General features: G+C 54.1%; 1 protein-coding gene across 2 annotated transcripts in view; it reads right to left on the minus strand.

Annotated features, from left to right (window-relative positions):
* Sptb (spectrin beta, erythrocytic) overlaps positions 1-20380 on the minus strand; it is a 129717-nt gene that overhangs the window by 5473 nt on the left and 103864 nt on the right. For both annotated transcript variants that reach the window (XM_006973141.4, XM_076550901.1), the window contains exons 24-33: positions 20182-20312; positions 19084-19288; positions 18445-18819; positions 16071-16315; positions 14692-14830; positions 14186-14270; positions 12724-12920; positions 12398-12447; positions 11822-11897; positions 938-1200 (exon numbers count right to left, since the gene is read on the minus strand). In XM_006973141.4, coding sequence (XP_006973203.1) covers positions 938-1200; positions 11822-11897; positions 12398-12447; positions 12724-12920; positions 14186-14270; positions 14692-14830; positions 16071-16315; positions 18445-18819; positions 19084-19288; positions 20182-20312 — 1766 coding nt within the window. The remainder of the gene's footprint in view (positions 1-937; positions 1201-11821; positions 11898-12397; positions 12448-12723; positions 12921-14185; positions 14271-14691; positions 14831-16070; positions 16316-18444; positions 18820-19083; positions 19289-20181; positions 20313-20380) is intronic.

Raw genomic sequence — 20380 nt, forward strand, 5'->3', positions numbered from 1 at the left:
GCCTTGAGCAGGACTTAACCTCTCCGAGGTGCCTCTTCCCCATCTGGGGAATGGAAAGTGCAGTGTTCCATTGCAGACATAAAGATCTGACCAGAATCTGACCACAAGAATGCCAAGCATACAGGAGGTGCCCAATAAACGTTAGTTTCTCCCCTTTCCCATGGGCTCTGCGCTTAAACAGTGAATCTCTTCGGGACGGTTGAGTCCCCACCTGCTTGTTCCCTTTTTAAATTTGAAATAGCTCTGTTGAGTCCGCCAGGGGACCGGGGATACCACTGGCTTCCAGCTCCCCAGGGCTGGCCCATTTCTTCTCCTTTGGCGCTCTCCACCTGAGCCTACTTCTCTTCTGCCCCAGGCTGCTGGCTCAGACTCTGCACTGCTCAAAAGGAAAAGGCCCCGGGGACCCCCAGCAGGGGCAGAATATGACTGGCTCTGTGGCATGAAAGGATGCCATCCTTGCATCAGTACTGGAAGGGGCCTGCAGCAGGCACCCCGGTCATTCATGTTCCCCAGTCGTCTCCCACATTCCAGCAGGGAAAGTGACATCCAGGTGGGTAAAATTGAGGCTTGGTCGAGACCATGTTCTCGGCACCAAGACTTCCCGTTGCCCACCCCTGGGATAACTGGCCAGCGCCCACCATGAGCCCGCTGTGTGCCGGGCACGGCACAGCATCCCTTCTGAAAAGGCCAGCTGTTATCACCATCCATCCTCATTCTATTTCACAAATGGGGAAACCTCACGGGGATTTGGGTCATCGTTGATGAAGTCACAGTATTTGAACTCAGGACCCAGATCAAGATAGCCGTTTCCCATCATGCCAAGTAACACCAGGGATGATGGTCAGAGGCTTGGGGTACACTGATGTCACCAAAGCTCTGCTGGCGGAGTGAGCCCTGGAGCTGCTCAGCCTCCCCAGTGGCCCCTTCCCCAACACACCTGTTAGAGGCCTTCTTGTTGGGCCCCTCTAGGTCATGCTTTCTGCCCAGGTAGCCCTCCATCTGCACAGTGTGCCCGAGGTCCCGCTGGGCTGGCAGCGTCGTGGGCTCATCCCCCTCACTCAGGGGCGTGTCCAGGACCTTAAAGAGGGGCTCTGTGGCAGGCCTCTCATCCCCAGCCGATTTCTCCTGCTCTTCCTTGTGGTGTCCTCCCGGCAGGGGTGGTGGCTGCGGGTCGTGAGGCCATGTTCCTCTTTCTTCCCCCTGCTCAGGGGCACAAGAGAGGAGCATGCCTTCATGAGGATTCAGGCCAGGGGCAGCTTTTCTCTGGCACTTTCCACCTGAGCCCACTTTTCTCCACAAGCTGCTGGACCCACTCCGGCTCCTCTATAACGCTTGCGATGGGTACCTACTCGTTTCCCTGAACTCTGGCTTCTGTTTTCCCTGACTTCACAGTGGAGGAACCCCATCTCCATCTTAATAGGCCAAAGAGGGTTGTAAGAGGAGATGGAAGGGTCTGGTGATTAACACATCCTGGGTGGGTTTCAGGACTGTGGCCGAGCTCTCTAAGGCAAGGCCTGCTCCAGATGCCAACCCTGCTTCCTCCAGATATTTCCAACTATGAGACACTGGGGGCGGCAGCGGCGGTGGGGTGGGTGGTGTCTCTGCAAATACCTTGTCTGCAGAAAGGGCCTGCTGCGTGGACACGTTACAAGCCAGCTGGACGCGAGTGTCGAGTGAGTACTCTTCTGTAACCTTGACGTTGTAACCCAAACCTAAGTCTCCCTCACCTTGTACGATGCCGGATCTTAGCCAATAAGTTGAGACGCGATCCCCTCACCGTATCAAACAAATGGAGTCTCTTCTGGCTCTGGGAAGCCCTCTCCTGTCACCTGGTGGGAACTTGTTAAATAGGGCCGGGGTTCCTAGCCATCTCTGGTTGCTTGTCTTGTGGAAGTGCTGTGGTGTTTACCTCTGTGCGGGGTCCCTGCAGACCAAGGCAAGTGTGGGAGGCAGCTCCTTGCTGTAGGTGTCAGTGCGGATGAAAAGAGAAGGGCCATCCCCTTTCCTAGCTGGACATCTCATACAGAGCCTCTTTGACCTGCCCTTGTACTTGAGGCAGCCGAATGTGAGGGCAGCTGGCCTCCCACTGCCAAGTGAGGCAAGACCTACAGGAGGGTCTTCTGGATGGGTACCCAAGGGAGTAGTTTCACTTGGGCCATGGGGCTGGTGCCTCATCCCAGTGGCTGACTGCCGCTCTCCTCAGGATGAGGTGGGAAGGTGTCCAGAGTTACCCAAGCAGTAACAGGATTGCTCTGGAGTCTACTCTATCCGCCCTACGCCAGCAACTCACTGGAGGCTCAGAAGAACACTGGGGAAGAGCAAGGAGTAGGGAGGAGTTAGGGAAGAGAAGGCCATGTTCCTTTCATTGGGAGCTTAGCCTTTCCCTGTTCTAAAAGCAGAAGATGGAGGGTATGGGTACCACATGGACATAAAAGGCTGAAGCTTTAAGCTGAAGCTGGGTACTTTGAACAGCCGCAATGACTGGGCTTTGCCTGAGGTGGCGCTATGGAGTGCCAAGTGAAGTTCAAAGGCAGTGGTGAGAAGCTGTGTATGTGTGCCCATGGCATTAGTACTGCTCAATAAACAAGCTCTTCAGCAGGGGTCCAGGAAGATTTCACTCAAAGAAAGGGAAACCTGGCTGGAAGCATTTGGAAACCACTGACCAAACATTTTTATAGATAATGAGAAAAATGATGCTCAGAGGTTAATGACTTTGGGGATGTCATATAGCTAATGGGTATACAAAGTAATTAGGAGGATATGCTCCACAATTGGGCAGGCCTGCATTTTATTCCATTTCCTTTGCTTTGTTAGAATCCCTTGAGGGTTGTGGCCAGGCCACTCTTCTCTGCGTATGCTGAAGAATTCATATATCCGAGTGTGTGCCATGAGCCAGCATCGGCCCCAAGGCTCTGAAGGCCCTGACATGCCCGCACGGTTCTTTTCAAGTGAGGAGAAAGAGCAGGGGCGGCAGAGATGGGACCTGAAACTTCAGTTTGGAGCCCTGGGGCCCCTGTGTAGCCTACCTTTTGCCTTGGATAGAGAGTTCTGGAGGCGGTCACCAACACAGAAAGGGAAGCCTCTTTCCATGGTCTACCTCTCAGCCCTAGACTCAAGTCTAGAGGGGCTTCCTTATCCTCCCGGAGAGGGGTCTCTGTCCAGAGCGGAATAGTGTGAGCATGATACCTCACACTTCCTTACCTCTATCTCTCCTAGAGATAAAGCCCAGAGGGGTTGATGTCTGGGCGAAGCCACACAGGTTGCAGGGAGGGAAGCCACCAGCCTGTTACAAACGATTCGCTGGCCCTCTCCCAGCCTCTGTCCTCTTGCATTGGCTTCCTATGCTTTTAATTCCACCCCTTCCCATCCTTTCAGAAACTGGCCTTGGAAAAGCAAGGTAGCTTCAGCTAGGGCTGACTTTTTCCTGCTGCATCCAGGGCAGAGGCCAGCCAAGGCCGGAGCTGGCGTGTTTCGAACATGCTTGGCTGGGTTACGAGTTAGCTCTGAAGCAGGGGGGGGGGGTTTTCCAGTATATGCAAAGATTTCTCCTCTGGTCTTGCTTTTGGAGTGGGTTTCAGTGCGTCCTGCCTTCACCCCACACAAAGGTCAAGACCTGAGACGGAGGAACCAAAAATGAGGGGGGGGGGAAAGGGCTTTGGCTTTGGGGGTCCTCAGTTCTCTCCTGGACCCGGGAGATACACAGAGGAAGAAGATTGGCTGGAAGGAAGATGGATGTGGGAGAGGGTGGAGAGGATGGAGAGGCTCTGGGGACTTTCCTTCTCTTCAGCTCCCAAAGAAGCCTGGCCAACTTCTGGAGGAATAGGGGAGGATGGGGAGAGGGAAAAGAATACCCCTTCCACAGTAGCCCCACCTTCTCCATCAAACCATGCCCCACTGTACACCTGCACCCTTTCTAGTGCCCGAAGCCCATGTGTTGGGTCAGATAGACCTGGGGTTAAGTCCCTGGGTGTCCACCTAAGGAACAGGAGAGGACCCAGCAAGTCACTAAGCCTTCCTGATACAGTCTGCGTGTGGGGCGGTACTTGTGTCCACTTTATGGGTAATTTGAAGCCCTTCAGAGTAAGCTAGTATCTGCACATGTTGGCTGTTGTGATCCCAATTCCTCCAGACCCATCTCCAGGCTCTGCCGAGCTGCTGTGGCCACCAGTGCCTGTGTGGTCGGTGAAGGGCCATCTCAAATCGGGATGCCTCAGGGACTACTCCTTAAGGGGGTGTCTTAGCCGCTTGCCGGCAGGCAAGACCCTACCCGCTACTTCCTCTGCTGTTTTCTGTTGGGATATCTTGAGGCACCAGATAGGAACAGGGGCACTATGGTGAACAGGTAAAGCCCGCCAGGGCAGCTCAGGTTCGTCCTGAAGCACGCAGAGCTTGACGATGAAGGTGAGGAGAAGGTGCCTCCCTTGAAGGCAAAGGCAGAAGTCAGTAGGCAGGGCTGAGGTCAACAGGGCTGAGGTCAACAGCGTTCCTTACTGGAAGGGCCTGGTAATTCCCATTAGGAGTCTTTACAAGGACCTCATAACTTGGTGAAGAAAGACCCCGAGGGACACTTTACCTAGCCTTATATCTATCTCCGTGTTCAGAAGCAAAGACAGTGCTTAGAAAACTACTCCCGGGGCTCTGACTGGCAGATCAAGTTCACCAGATAGCAGGGAAGTCAGAGAGGCTGCCTCCTAGCTCAATTGAGGTCAGTCCTGCATGTGGTGTGCCTGAAGCATGAGCATGGTGGTAGAAGTCTTGACTCTGGAATTCCTAAGAGATTAGGAATCTCCCCTGGGAGCTTGCAGCTGTGCCTAAGGGGGAGAGGAATGTAGGTAGAGTCGGGAATGAAGGCCTTATTAGGAAAGCAAGACCCACCGGAGAAAGATGGAGGTGGCAGGGACAGATGGAGACCCCCCGAGAGGCAAGAAGACATTCTTAAGACTTTTGGAGGCTGAGAAGAGGTCTTGGGGAAATGACTCCATCAGCCAGCCCTACCAGAGATCAGAAAACTAGGTTCCAGAAAGTCCAGGGACGATCTGGGGTCACACAGCATGTTAGTGGAGTCAGGACAAGGGTCCACAGCATTGCTTCTCTGCCTGGAAAAAGGCCTTGCACATTTGAAAGGTAGGCAGCCCAGGACCCTGGGCTAGGCCTAGGCATGTAGGTGGTCAGGGAACCAAAGGGGCCCAGTGGCTGGCCAGAGACCCACCCATTCCCTGGGCTGCCTGGCCCTAGCTTCAAATCTGCCATGAATGAATGTGAGGCCTGCAGTGTTGCTGAGTGAGTTAGTTACTGCCTCTTTCTGGGCTGGATGCAGCAAGGATTTCCAGTAAACAGCTGGACAATGACCCCATCCAACAGTGGAACCAGAGGTCAGATTAGCGGAAGGCCGGGGCAGAAGGACCAATCTTGCCCAGGTCTCAAGAGTAAATAAACCAGGGAAGAGACAGGAAGAGGTGGCAGTTCCCTTGTTCTTCCTGGAAGCAGGCAGAGAACTGAGGGGAGAGCATTGTGCCTGTCTGGCAGAGGAATCTGGTAGAAAGTGTCTGGAGAAGGAGACTCTACTCACAGCTCAGAGAGCGGCTTTGCATCCAGCAGAGATGCACATGTTAAGGACAGGCAGGTTCTGCACAGGCACTGGATGGAGGAGGTGACCTCTCTGCCTTCAGTCAGCAGGCCTTGGTTATCAGGAAAACTCAGGTTCTGCATCACTGAGGGGTGTCCATCATTGGACATCACCCAGAGGAGCTACAGACAACCTAGAGGAGGATGCTCGAACTGCCTGGAGGAAATTCTGGGTGTCCGGTGGGAGGTGGTGAAAGTGTCTAGACCCTAAGTGGGGGGCAAGTGGGCAGGGTAGGTCTGCAATATGAGGAGGCCTACAAGCAGTGGACAGGCTGGTTCCTTTGCTGATTTGTGCGATCATTGAACCACCTGCTGGGATCATGTCACAGAAGGGCATTGTTTGCTTATGGAGGGACATTATGGGAAGAAATGACGCCCAGAAGAGCCTTGTAGGACCTCACGGGATCGAAGCCAAGGAAGGGGAAGCCCCAGGCTCCTGATGCCAGGGTAGCAGCCACCCGAGTCTTGGTGGAAATTTGACAGAGCCTTGCAAAGTCAAGCAGGTCACGTGAGCTTGGCTTTTAAGCACATGGTCTTGCCAGGAAGCTTGGTTGGGTGGTGGAAGTAGACAGGGAGTGGGGAGTCTACTTCACAGGTGTTGAGAAGTGGAAAGAGAAGTGGACAGCGTGGGTTCAATTTCTTCTGGGGACTGACTTGAAGATGTAATCCCTGGATCAGCCAGCAGGTGGTGCGGGGGGACTGCATGCAGACCATCAATTCCACAGGCCAACATATCCTGGTTCAGGACCACAGGGTCTTCACCAAGTTCTGAAGATGCTCAGTGAATTAAGCTGCACCCATAAGCAAAGAATCCTCTACTACCAAGAGTTTTCTCCCTAAAGTTAATGTTGGTGAGAACCAGGGCGCAAGGATGGACCTCAGAACAGACGGCTCGACATTAGCAGTGTGGTATGCTCCATGACACAAGCCTGGAACCTATGTAGACGGAATCTCAAGGGTGGAGGCCTCCAGGCTGGTTGGTGTCTAAGGCCTTGGTAATGTTACAGTCCCTACGAGGGACAGTTTTTCTAAGCTGGGGTTTGGATGATGGGACCCATAGGGCCATGTGCTAAGTAAGGGCCAGGTCCTCCACAAACGTTCTCCCTTGCAAGTTTCGCAGCCTCATTTACAGTTGAGGAGAGCCAGGAGTTAAGGGGAAGACAAAACCTCCCCACAGTCACACAGCTAACAGTGGAAGGTGGAAGACACAGGTCTGCCTGGCTCCAAACACAGCTCTCTCCTCAGTCCCAGTGTGTTTGTGTGTGTGCTTAATTCTGTGGCTCCTTCCAAAAATATCACCTGATGGGGTTCCCAGTCTGAGTGAGATGCGCCCAGCTTACATGGGGCCCATTTGTTAAGGTGGTGTGACCACATCCAGGCTACACTGAAAGGGGCTGGAAACAGGGCTTGTGCTCCAGAAGATTCCCTGCGAGATGCCTTAGGCCACCAAACAGCACCAGGTGATGGCAGGGTGGGCGGAGCCAGCCACTCGGACCAGTTCAGGATCTTTACTCTCCCCAGGGTCTGATGATGCCTTGGGCCCTGGGCTCTGGGGGAGAAGGGTTGTCTAGACAGTCTGTAAAGGCAGTTTGAAGACAGCTGTTCGCAAGAGAAGAAAAAGATCAGTTTGCTAAGTTGAAAGCAGCCAAAGAGATGGAAACTTGGGGTGGACACAGCCAGCTACCCCAGGGGAGAAAGGAGAGCTTGGGCGGAACAGGAAGTGTAGGGGTGGAGAAGCAAAGGCAAACTCAGGCAGTTAGCAAGCAGCCCCACGGATGGCAGCCCAGGAGATGGATGGTGAGGGGGCCTCTCAGGAGAGATGGGGTTTGGGAGCCGAGTGGCTCAATACTACACCCCAGGGGCCAGCTGTCTGTCTCAGGTAGCTACTGGGGAGCTTGGGCGAGATGGAGGGAAGAGGTACAGGCCAGTGGACAAAGAGAAGTAGGAAGGCTATTTGCAGGCTCCTCTTGGACCCAGAAAGAGGAAACCTGGTCCACCGCCACCAGAGGAGAGCGAGGCTTCTTCAGGGGTGGGCGTCACCCGTGTTGATGTTAGAGGAGCTGATGGCTGCTGGATTTCTCAGTGACCCGGACCTCGGTACTAACTAAGGCACTAGCATCCAAGTAACCAGTTTCCTACCTACTTCTGCGGCACTACCAAACATTAACTGAGTCTCATCCTGAGTCCATCAGTATCTGGGACGCCGGGGCCCGTAGCTTGAAACAACTAATTGGAGGAGATTTCGCTGCCGAGGGGCCAGGCACTGGCATCTGGCAAAGCAAAGAGAAAGCTGGGCACACCCAAGCTGTGGGTAAATGTCCAGGAGAGCAGGTTTCTCCAGGGAGCCAGGGCACAGTGCCAGGCTGCAGACAGACACGCCCTTGCCACGCTGACTCAGGCATCCTGGGGAGACAGAAACACGCCCAAGTTTGGGGCAACGCTGACGTCTGTTCCAGGCTGAGACTGCCCATTTGGAACAAACAGGATTTGCATTCGCTGCAAAATGTCTGAAAAAGCCGCTCTTTCGGGGGGTGGGGAGCGGCAAGGACTGGGAAGGCTGTTGAGGCAAGAAGAAACCCAGCTGCTGTTCCACACCCACAGCGCCCACCAACGTCAGAGCCTCACTGCTGGCTGCCGATGAAAGCTCTGCGCTGACGGGGAGGTTGCTGGCGGCAACGGTGGCTGCAGCCAGCAGCCTTTGCACAAAGGTGGCCACGGACCCCGACCCTACTGCCCGCACAGCCCCTGGGGTACCGGCCCCTCTCATTTGCAAGTGCTGGCCATTTCCCAAAGTCTCTGAGACAACGGAAGGAAGAGACAAGGATCAGAGAGATTCAGATCACTCCATCAGCTCTCCTCTGATGCTCAGCCTCAGTCCCCCAGGGAGCTGGCTGTGTCACCCATCTTGGAAGGTCACACTTAAAAGTGGTGTCTGTGAACTGCCCTCGGGCAAGATGCTTCCTTGACAGCCTGCTGAAGCCTGACCACGAATAACACCCACAGTGCCACTCTCTGGAGTGGCCTTCGTTCCCAGGGTCCCCCTGCACTGCACACTGGGTCTAGCCTGGGGACCTGGAGGCAGGAAGGGTACGTCAGTTCCAGACAGAGGAGACTGTGTCTGGTACAGCCCCCAAGAACATACATGTCGTTAAGGGGTCTCACTCATGCTGTCACAGTAGTCCTGCAGGAACATGCAACAGCCGTGTGGAGGTCTTGAACCCGGGGAAACTCACAACCTCTTTAACACCGTGACAGCCCACTTTCCTCCCTCCTAGAAGAAAACATCTTCTGGAAAGATGGAGGACTCTCAGGCAGGCCCCCAGACCTTTCCGAGGAGAAGGGAAGGTACATAAGGCAGAGAGGAGGGTGTCTGCCCCTTACCAGAATGTTCTCATGCATTACACTCTGGGTAGACGCACCAAGAAGCTACCAGCCCCCCTCAACCCTTTCCTCAGACAGGGACAAGGGCATATGTCCTAGCCCATGACCTCTTCCTCCCCATCCTGGCCCCAGAATGTCTGGTGGGGCCCCAGAGTTAGGAGCAGATGGCAGGAACGGGAAAGCCATCTCCCCCAACCTCTCCCTGGAAAGGCTACATCGCTGACGCATGGGAATGTAGATGTTCTGCAACCCAACCCTACAAAGGGACCTTTATAAGGCGAGAGACTGGGAGGGGGAGGGGAGGGGGAGTGGGACGGGGAGGGCTCCAAACCCACACAGAACGTTCCAACGGAACCAAAGACCAGACCCTAGACACCCCAACTTCAAGCCTTGCTTGCTTCTTGTGATGCCTTGACTTTGCCCTGGCTTCACACTTACCTGCGGGGAGGGACCGTTTTTTTTTTTTGTTTTTGTTTGTTTGTTTTTGTTTTAACCAGAATGCGCTCTAACATGCAGAGGTGAGGGGCAGCGGTGGCATCGCACAGTGATGGTTTGGCAGCTCAGTCATCGCATTGTACACACACAGGAAGGGAAAGACTGGATCGGGGGCCCACAGGGTGCTGCCCTGTGGGATGCGCTATCCAGACGGGGCAAGGGTGCTGGGCCCACTCCCGTGCGTAACTCCAGCAGGAAGCGGCATGCATTAGTAGGGGCTTTTACACGAAGCAATGTAGCATGTGTCTATACTACAGGACCCGACACCACACGGCACAGATAGGACCAGCAGGAGAGCCATGGCACCCCAGGCCTATTCAAGAGAAGGCGCAGCAGGCAGCTGAACCTTCCTGTGATGGGCCAGAGGCTCTGTGAAGGGCAGGAAAACGGGACTGCAGTGAGCATGGGAGGCGCTCTCTGAAACTGGGTTGGGCTTTCTCTGCCTGTACGGGCTCCATCCTTTTTCTCATATCAAAGATGATTTGGAGTTAGGTCTTCCCCGTGCATCTTAAAGGCTTGGAAAGAAGTTGCAGCAGGAAGTCTGTCTCCAGGAGGCCCTGGGCCTGGTGCTCATTTGATTAGCAATCTGGTTGCTTTCTGGTACAGACATGGGCTGCTTTTCCCAGCTGGTGAGTGGCTGGTTCCTCAGCAAGGGTCTCCCATAGGGGCTTTACTCCTCCCCCCAGAGAAACACTCAGATTTAATCAAATTTTATTCCTCCCAACCCAGTGATAGATACTCAAGTGTTGGATGGAGGTGGCCCGGGTGCACACGTAGTTACACTTGCACAGACGTACACGTACATGACAGACAATGGTGTCGAGATGCTCAGGTGGTCATGAAGCCCGCACACCGGGGACACCACGGCATGCAGACACACAGGGATGCAGGGCAGAAGCGCGGGTGGAGGCAGGAGGCAGGGACGGCTCCAGCCCCTTGTCCACAGTCCATATCAGCCCCTGAGTTCTCTCTCCCTCTGGTGGGAGTAGGGTGAGGGTGGGGATGGGGTCAGGGGAGTTGGTGCTGGGAAAAGGGAGCTGGAAGACAGTCTACTACAGACAGGGTGATGGGAACAGCAGCAGGATCTTCAGAGATAGGTCTTCCAGCAGAGCCCAACAGTGCCCTCTGCTGAGCATGATGGGCTAGTACAGCTCAGAAAAGGAGACCAAAGGAACTGAGGGGTGTGTGTGTGTGTGTGTGTGTGTGTGTGTGTGTGTGTGTGTGTGTGTGTGGTGTGTGTTTGAACAGGGGTTTTGCACAGGGAAGTATATGCATCTTTCTAGGGGTAGCCCATGTAGCAGAAGTTCCCACCGAGGATGCTAATCTTTCTAAATTCCCTACTCAGGTCACTCACACTCATGCTTACCTAGCCTCTGGGAATGAGGGTACACCAAGTATCTGCCACTCCTGTGATCCCCAAAGCCACAGGGATCCATGCACTGGTGCAAATTCACATGTGGACTCTTGCATTCTTCTCAGCCAGCTACTCCCCATAGCATTTCCCCAACCCGAGTCAGGGCTGCCCAGGCTCCCTGAACAGACAGGCTCTCAGGGTCCAAAAGAAACTGCGATGGGTAACAGCCCAAGGCTGTAGGTCCCGGGCCTCTGGAAGCCATTTTTCTTTAAACCGCTCAGATAAGGCTCTGTCTCAATGCTCTATTTTATAAACTGGGGGCTTCCCTGCAGGGCTCAAAGCTCTGGGGTTCTCCTCCACACTTGTAGGACTCTGATCTGATCTTGCCTTAGAGCCCTCTCTCTCCAGAGACCCATAGCCTTGTGGGGGATGGGCTCTGCCGAGAAAGAGGAAATCTACTGGAAGGGTGGATATCTACACTTAGCTGCATGGAATGCCTGTGGGTGACTCCGGCAGGAGGAGGCAGTCTGTGGGTTCATGTGCCTGCGTACATGTATGTGCCAGCATGTATATGAAGGAGGCACTGTGCTAAGGATGGAGTCTGAAGGGAAATGGGGAGACTATGTACCCAAAAGAATCACCTCTGTATGAAGTGTTTCCCCTGTGCTGATGGTGATGTGTTGATCCTATAAAATTTATTAGACTAGATAAAACCAAACTTGCGGAAATCATGTTGGTGGGCTGGCTTCTGGGTTGGAAGGAGAGTACTTATTTAAGAAATAAAATCTAAGTATAAAAGTAGACTGATCTAAAGGAGGCTCCTTAGAGGGGCAGAGTGAGGGTGGGGACCAAGCAGATCACCCCGTCTGTCCTCGCCTTCCTCTGCCCTGGCTGAGCCTATTCCTTGTGACCAGGATCAGGCAGCAGAGATTCCCAGGAACTAGACAGGCGGGACATGAAACTGACCGGGGATGTTCTCTCGGTGGCGGCATGGTGGACCTGGGGCGCCTCGCCAGCTGTCTCTCCTTCCTCCTCCTGAGGCCTAAGGAAGACACAAACCCTCTTTAGTGACAGGTGCCTTCTTCCAAGGCCTGGTTTTCTCTGGCTCTCCACCCAGTGAGAGCTCAGAGCATGTCCAGTGCATGATCCTTGGCTCTCCTTCCCGGAGGTGCTCAGCAAGGACATGCCCCGAGGCTTCATGGGAAAAGTGAAGATAAATACTTCAGAAAAGGATGAATTCCGTGCGAGACAGACTAAGGGCAGTGTCCAGGGATTCCTCAGGGAGAGGTTGGCTTAGCAACAGCCACGGCTGGTCACCCCTTCCTTTCTGTATGGGGCGTCAGGCTTCGGTGCCTGGTGTAACACAACTCTCAAGCTCCGTACATTCCAAAAGAGTTGTGCTGACAGGGTACCCAGGAGAAGCCAAAAGCTTTTTGTTCACATGACAGCTGCTGATCAGTCGCTTCCTTCTCCTCCTCCCCAGTCACCCCTTTTACAGCATGCTTGGCGTCCTGTACCCAGACATACAGGGCTGACACTCACCCAGGTTCCTCTGTGGGTCTCTCTGGAGTCTGGCGTTCCTTAAGCTCAAGCTGGGGGAGGAAAAGGTAAAGCGGTCAGAACAGCCACATAGGGGAGCTACATTCTCAGATGATCTAAATTTGGCCCTGAACCCCAACATGCCCTAATGTTTGCACCCCGAGTCACATCCTTTGTCTTTGGTGCTTACACATCAGTACTTTCTTGTACCTGTTCACCCTCTTTACCCTGACAAGTACATGACAGCTGGCTGAGAGTTAGTACCTTGTAACAGCCCATCCCAAGAGCTGCGTGCGGCCCTCCCAGCCCCCCAGATGACCCCAGCTCACCGTGGTGGGCTTCTCCAGGGCAGCAAAGCGCTCCGCCCAGCTCGCAGTGGATTTCTCAAAAGCCTCGTGCCTCTTGATGAGTTTTTCCACGCTGTCCACTGTGTGTCCAAAGTCCCGGCTGGCCAGGTAGGGCTCCTGGGCAATCAGCCACGCCTCGGCCACAGAGGCATCCCTCGAGAACTGGCACACCTCCAGCACTGTGATGAGAACAAGCCACAAGCCCGCCCACCAGGCCCCAAGGGCCAGTTAGCACTCAGGGATCCCTCAACTACATGGGTACTTTGCTCAGTGGTGAGTTTCTATGTAAATCATTCTACCTCCACACTAGAGACCTACCCCGTCTCTACCAATGGTTACACAGCCACATAAAATTTTACATGTAAATCTCACCCCGTATCTACCAATGGTTACACAGATACATAATATTTTACATGTATATAATTTTACTTACATAAATGTCAAATTTTATATATATGTATATATATTATTTTTTATTTTTTGTGGTGCTGGGAACCAAACCCAGGCCTCTGTGCATGCTAAGTAAATACTTTATCATTGAACTTCATCCCTAGCCCTTAGCTTTTGAAATGGTTCTCAGGATGAGTTCAGCCTAGGCTAGCTTCAGACACTCTATCCTCCTGCCTCCACTTCCCAAGCGCTAAGATGAATGGTGCGTGCCACCATGCACAGCCACAGCCATATATTTTGTTTATTTTTATTTTTTATTTATTTATTTATTTTTAGTTTTTGAGACAGGGTTTTTCTGTGTAGTTTTGGAGCCTGTCCTGGGTCTCGCGCTGTAGACCAGGCTGTCCTTGAACTCACAGAGATCCTCCTGACTCTGACTCCTGAGTGCTGGGATTAAAGGCGTACGCCACCGCCGCCCGGCCCACAGCCATATTTTCAAAGCAGCCGTTGGGACCAGCTCTACGGTGGCTCACATTGTCTTGCTTTAGGGAGCAATCCCCTGCCTCAGATTCTTGCTCTTGTCTCTCTCACACAGTGGCAGGCAGACAAGTAAGTATGGGGACCAACTAGTCCTGGCTTTATCCTTGCTCACAGCAAGGATACCTTACCTGGGAGGTAAGGGTTTCTTCTCTCTCTCCTCAGCCTCTAGCTGCTAGAGGACAGAGCACCTCTTCTCCATAGAGCAAACTACCAGAAGGAGCCAAATACCCAGGAGAAACCAGTGCTACCTGACCCTCCCAAGCCACAGCTCAGTAGGGGAGCCAACCTGGGCACAGGCAGGGCTGGAGTGGATGGGAAGGAGGAAGGCAGGGGTGAGAGGGTGGAACATGTGGCTGCCCCGACCTTCTGCCTGCCTCCCCTCAGGCGGGTGGCCCAGAGCATTGTCCCTGAGTACTGCCATGGAGTTTCCTCCAGGCATGGTGTGGTACCTGCTACCTCCACTAGGGGTCGCTGGGCCCTGCCCTCGGGGTCCCCAGCCCTGAGCGATACTCACACATCTGGAGTCTGTCGGAGCGGGCCTCCCACTTGTCATTCATCTCCTGCCTCCTGGACACCACTTGCTGCAGTTTCTCCCGGATCTGTGGAGAGGAAAGGGGAAAAGTCCGGGCTCTGGCGATGCCCCCTACCGTCGGGGGGGGGGGCAGTCCCAGACAGCTTCGAAGAGCAAGCTTGGTCACACAGCCTGGATTCAAGGGTTGCCGCTGCTACTTGCCCGGCTGTAGCCTTGGGAAAATCACTTCATCCTTCTGAGGCACCTGTAGGCGTCTCAGCTGTGAACTGGGGTCAACAACTCGGCAGTACATGCCCATGTGGGCACTGGGTAGGTATGGGCTCGCTCTCCTTTACTGAGCGCCCATCTCTTTAACACAGGGGGCAGGCTTGCAAGGCTCTGATTTCTGGTCTGTAGGCACCTTAGTTCCTTGGAGGCATCCTCTCCTCCCCACTCCCTGGAGCTGCTTGGCCAGCAAGCATGGGGGACAGGGACATGGAGGGACCCACCTCTTCTGAGGCCTGGTGTTGCCGCTGGAGCAGAGATTCCCCGAGTTCTAGGCAGGTGCTGAAGTTCTTGGCCCTGGTGTTGATCTCAGCCTTGATGCCCTGGTGATACTTGAGGAGCAGTTCCACGGAGGAGACGTCCCTGGGGGCAGGAGGGACCAGGGCAGAGATGCCGTTTGAGAGACAGAATCGGACCACTCAGACCTGCCTCGAGGAGGCTGTCCCGATCCTTTCTTCTCTCTGGCTAGCCTGGAGTTCCTCTTCTGGCCCAGCGCCAGCAGCAAGACTAACATTTTAGTGTCTTCATTGGCCACAGCAAGGGGAAGAAGGACCCCAGTGAAGCCTGGGAATATTATTTGATGACGAAAAGGAATGAGGTCCTGAACCATGCTACCTGGCGGAGGAACCTTTGAAACAGGCTATGGGAAAGAAGCCAGTCACGGGAGACAATGTACTATGTGATAGCGTTTATACAAAACAGAGAGAATAGGTCGATCGAGAGAGACAGAAAGTAGAAAAGCAGCTGCCCCAGGGGCCAGAGAGGGAGCAGAGTGAGTGACTGAGCATGGGAATGTTTTTTCTGTTTTGTTTTGTGGTGATGATGAAATATACCAACTTAGACTGTGGGCAACGATTGCATAATTGGGAATATATGAATACTACAGGAGGATAAACTTTAAATAGGTCAAGGATGGCATGCAAAGTAAAGTAACTGAGGCAGAGGCAGAGAGACAGAGATAGGTCACCAATACTTGCTGAGGTAGACAGAGGTCCAGCCCCACCTGATTTCAACTGCCCATGAGTCTGACCCTGCCCCTTATGGACAGTCAACTTATACGGAGTTTTAGGCAAGTGACCTTGACATCCCAGTGCTGGGGAAGAACGGTCTTGAGCCTGTCAGGTTCTGGATATATGAGTCATGCATTTTCACTGATAAGGGGTCATGGTCCCCTTGGAGAATCTATATGACTGATAGCTTTCTCCTTTGAAAAAGTCAGTCCTCCCAGTAGAAGATAAACCCTTGTGAACCCAGATCAGGTCTCTGGTACCCCTCAGGAATCCCCATGCATTGGGCAGTCTGGGACCATCCTTCAGGGGAGGAGCCTTGACTCTCCTGAGATGTCCTAGAGCAGTGGTTCTCAACCTGTGGATCACAACCCCTTGGGGTCCAATGACCCTTTAACAGGGGTCGCCTAAGACCATCGGAAAACACCGATATTTACATTATGTTTCGTAGCAGTAGCAAATTATAGTTATGAAGTAGCACAAACGTAATTTTATGGTTGGGGGGTCACCATGACACTAGGAACCGTATTCTGGGGTCTCAGCATTAGGAGGGTTGGGAACCACTGAACTAGAGTGTCCCTGAGGACACCCCTCACCTGGGTCTCTCCTGGGTCTCAATCTGCCGGATGATGCTCTCCATCCAGGAGAGCAGGTCACGAACCATGCTGAAGAAGCGGAACTTGTCTGCCGTGTCCACCAGCTGAGCGCGGCGCCCTGCGCATGCATCGAGCAGTGCCTGCCAGGCCGCAGACACCTCCTGCTCCTTGCCCTGAATGGCATCTGCCTTCTCCCCCGCATACGCTGTCTGCAGTCGGGTGGCCACATCCTGGAACTGCTGCACCTGTGGTCAGGCGACATCGGATCTCAGTGTACGATTGGAAGGACAACTGTGTGGTGATATTGTGTTCCCCAATATATTGTGCACCTTAATAAACTTACCTGGGGTCAGAGAACAGAACAGCCACTAGATATAGAGGCCAGAAAATGGTGGCACACACACACACACACACACACACACACACACACACACACACACACACCTTTAATCCTAGCATTCCAGAGGCAGAGTTCTGCCTGGATCTCTGTGAGTTCAAAGCCACACTGGAAACAGCCAGGCATGGTGACTCATGCCTTTAATACCAGGAAATGATGGCAGGGAGCAAAAAGGTATATAAGGCATGAGGACCAGGAACTAGAGACTGGTTAAGCTTTTAGGCTTTTAGCAACACAGTTCAGCTGAGATCCATTCGGATGAGGACTCAGAAGCTTCCAGTCTGAGGAAACAGGATTAGCTGAGAAGTTGGCGAGGTGAGGTTAGCTGTGTCTTGTGTTCTGTCTCTCTCTGATCTTCCAGCGTTCACCCCAATACCTGGCTCCGGGTTTGTTTTATTAATAAGACCTGTTAAGATTCGTGCTACACAACTGTCTCCTTCAGAGTCCTCCCCAGGGCGCTACTGGAAAGCAGGATGCTACAGGATGGGGTCCCCTGCTGTAGCACCTCTGCCTACCCAGGCCATGTGCTGGGCTCTGGCCCAGGAGTAGAGTGGGAGGGTCGGTCTCAGCTCCCTGGGGCCTCCTCAGAGGTCAACAGTGGGAGAAAGCACCGAGCGAGCCCAGTCCTGGAGATTTACTTAACCCTCTTCCTCTTTACAGCCATCCACAGAGAGAACTGTTACAGGCCTGCTTCTGTGATGGGGGAACCAATGCACAGTGATGTGAGGTGGGCGGCTCCAGCTTCCCCCCACGGATCAAGGGGACAGCTGGGACTGGAACGGGCTCACCCAGGTCCCCGGTTCTTATCCCCCCTGAAGGCTGCCTCTTCAAGGCTAGGTCTGCCCAAATCCTTTGACTGGGGCACACCCAGGGACAGGGAAGCCTCTCTCCTGAAACCTCACTGGAGCCATACCTGTCTCAGCAGCTCTGACACCCCAGATACAGCAGTGACATACAACAGGCCGCACCCAGAGGACAAATCCCTAAGCTGAACCAGGGGTCCAGTCTCCCTCAGTGCTCCCTCCCTGAACCCTGCAGAGCTGGCTCAACTCTCTCTCCTCCATGGGAAGCCTGGGGAGCTGGCAGCTGGAGTCCCTCACTTCATCCTTTCTATCACAGCAAGCTTAGAGGAATCTAGAGTCTACACAGGTCCCGCAGGGTATGCCTATGGGATCAGAGAAGGCAGATCTTAGGGACTCTAGAACCCCATGAAAGCCAGACCTGTCTGACAGCTAACTAAGCCTGAGGGGTCTGGAGCCGGGGCACTCGCACCTGGGTTCCGGCTCCACTTTGTATCTACCATTTCCTAGGCAGCAGTGACCCGTTCTACTACATTGTCCTCTTCTGCAAACACAATGTGAGTGCCTACTCGGAGATGGCTGTGAAGACCCAGCAACTACGCACATCACTTAAAACAATACCCAGGACTGAAAAGGCACTGTCGTGCCAGCTCGTAAACAGTACACAGGCCAGGAGAGACTGTACTTGAAGAACTACCCCTGAAGCTAACAAATTCCTGAGAGCTGTTGGGCTCGGTCCCGCGCTGCGGGTTGTCTAAGGGAGAGAAACTTGATGCCCATTCTAGAGGTTCCCCCCCCCATAGGAGCCAAGTGGGGTCCTGACACCAGGAGAAGGTGGTTGAGATGCCCACAGGTAAGAAGTGGGTGGAGGGGCTGGAGAGATGGCTCAGAGGTTAAGAGCATGGACTGCTCTTCCACAGGTCCTGAGTTCAATTCCCAGCACCCACATGGTGGCTCACAACCATCTGTAATGAGATCTGGCACCCTCTTCTGTGTACATAATAAATAAATAAATCTTAGAAGAAGGAGGAGGAGGAGGAGGAGGAGGAGGAGGAGGAGGAGGAGGAGGAGGAGGAGGAGGAGAAGAAGAAGAAGAAGAAGAAGAAGAAGAAGAAGAAGAAGAAGAAGAAGAAGAAGAAGAAGAAGAAGAAGAAGAAAAGAGGTGGGTGGCATGTACCTGCACACCCAGGAGGTGGAGCTCCCGCTCGAAGGCAGTGTGGACCCGGTGGAAGGACTCAGCCGTGCTGGCGTCCAGCCCCACATCCTCCGGCAGCTCTCTATGCTTCTCGTCTATGAGGCCCAGGATCTCCGTGCCCGTGTAGAAGTAGCGGTTCAGGTCGTAGGAGGCCGCCAGCAGCTGCATGCGGGTGTCAATCAGCTCCAGCAGATCGGCCCACATGTCGTTCAGCCCGTCCTTCCACTCGGCGATGGTGGCTGCCTCGCTGTGGCCTGCGTCGATGAGCCGCTCGATGATAGCATTCACGTTGTCCACCCGCTCCTGCCCGATCGCCCCGGTCTCGCGGGCAAAGTCTCGGAACTTGTCACGGAGCATCTGGACACGGGGGTAGATAGAATGTGGTCAGCTGGGTGCAGGGGCGTGGGGTCACTCTGCCAGGGTGCCACTTTGGCCGCCTGGAGCTGGCCGTCCCACCCTCTCCAGAGTCGACGGTCCTTCGGTTCCTCTCTCCACGGGTGTGACTGCGTCTCTGGGCGATTTCTTGCAACTGGCAGGGGAGTGAGTCATGTGGGTCTGGGGTGATGGCTGCCTGTGTCTACTGAGTTAGAGGAGGGCAGAGTAAGAGGCGTGGGTACTCACCGTCACGTGGTCAAAGTCTTGCCCCATCTCTTGGGACGAGGCCACCATCTCCTTTTCTGTAATCCACTGCTCCAAGTCGTCTGCCTCTCTCTTCAGCTGGAACAGGTGGTACATGTTCTCCAGCTTCCGTCTCCGCTCTTCAGCCATGTCCTTCAGCCCCGCATACTGCTTATCTACTTGCCCCTGAAGTCTGATAATCTGCTCGCTGGGATTCAAACCAAGAAATGCCTTAGGGGAGGTGAGCAAGAGCCAGAGCAGGGCTTGGGGGTAGGATTCTTGCCTAGCAGGTTGTGAGGTCACAGGCTCCATCCTCAGGACAACAAAACAAAACAGAAGAACCCGGAGTAGCTGGCTCTCCAGGCCCCAGAAATTACAATGGCTTTTCCAGGCAAAGAATTGGGGAGAAAAGGAATGGCCGCCCCCTTTAGGGGACAGCAGGATTGTGTTGGAATTCTGTCCTGGTAACGGTACTTCTCACAGTGCCTCTCTCTCTCCCGGGAGGTCACCGATTCAAGTACAAAGGGTGAACCTCTTCACTACCCTCCCCAGGAAGCTGATGGGGTAGAGCTTGGATGGAGCTTCAGCAGGAGTGACCCCAATTAGCTCTCCGGAAAAGGACAGAACCAGAGACTCAGCTCTTGGGGCTTCCTGGGAGATGTGCAGGGTGGCTGCCCTAATGGTAGCTGAGGAGAGGGCCATGGCAGAAGCAGCCTGTGAAGTCTGGCCAGTGGCTACCTGACTCCTACCTAAGGATTTGCTGTGAGGTCCTGAAGTATTTTTTTGGAACCATTAAAAAAAAAAGCATCAGCAGCAGCATCAGTTTTGGTGTTCAGGGTCTCTCAGGACAGGCTAACTCCTCCAAAGAGCGGAGTTCTCAGTTCACCGGGGCACTCCGACTCTGACCTTTATATATGCAGTCACCGTGGCCCTACCTTGTCTGCCTCCTTGGCACAACCCAAGAATAAAATGGAACAGGGACAACCAGTAGTTCAGAGACCTCCAGTTCCCGCGGAAACCAGCCCCATTTCTTCCTGCTGGACCTGAAGGGGTCCTGGTCCCCACAACAGCCGTACCAGCCCAGGGGGTGCACGCACGTACCCCTCGGGGTGGCCAGCCGACAGCAGGCCCTGGGCGCGGGCCGCCAGCTGCTTGATATTCCGACCGTACTCCTCCACAGTGCGCTGCTGCCGAAGGTGCCGCTTGAGCATCACGATGGCGCCTTCTTCATCCTGCGAGGAGGAGGAAGAGGAGGAGGCGGTGGCGGCGGTGGTTGTCAGCACCAGAGCCCTATCCCACC

The sequence above is a fragment of the Peromyscus maniculatus genome, chromosome 14 (genome assembly GCF_049852395.1).
Source record: "Peromyscus maniculatus bairdii isolate BWxNUB_F1_BW_parent chromosome 14, HU_Pman_BW_mat_3.1, whole genome shotgun sequence".
Taxonomy (NCBI): domain Eukaryota; kingdom Metazoa; phylum Chordata; class Mammalia; order Rodentia; family Cricetidae; genus Peromyscus; species Peromyscus maniculatus.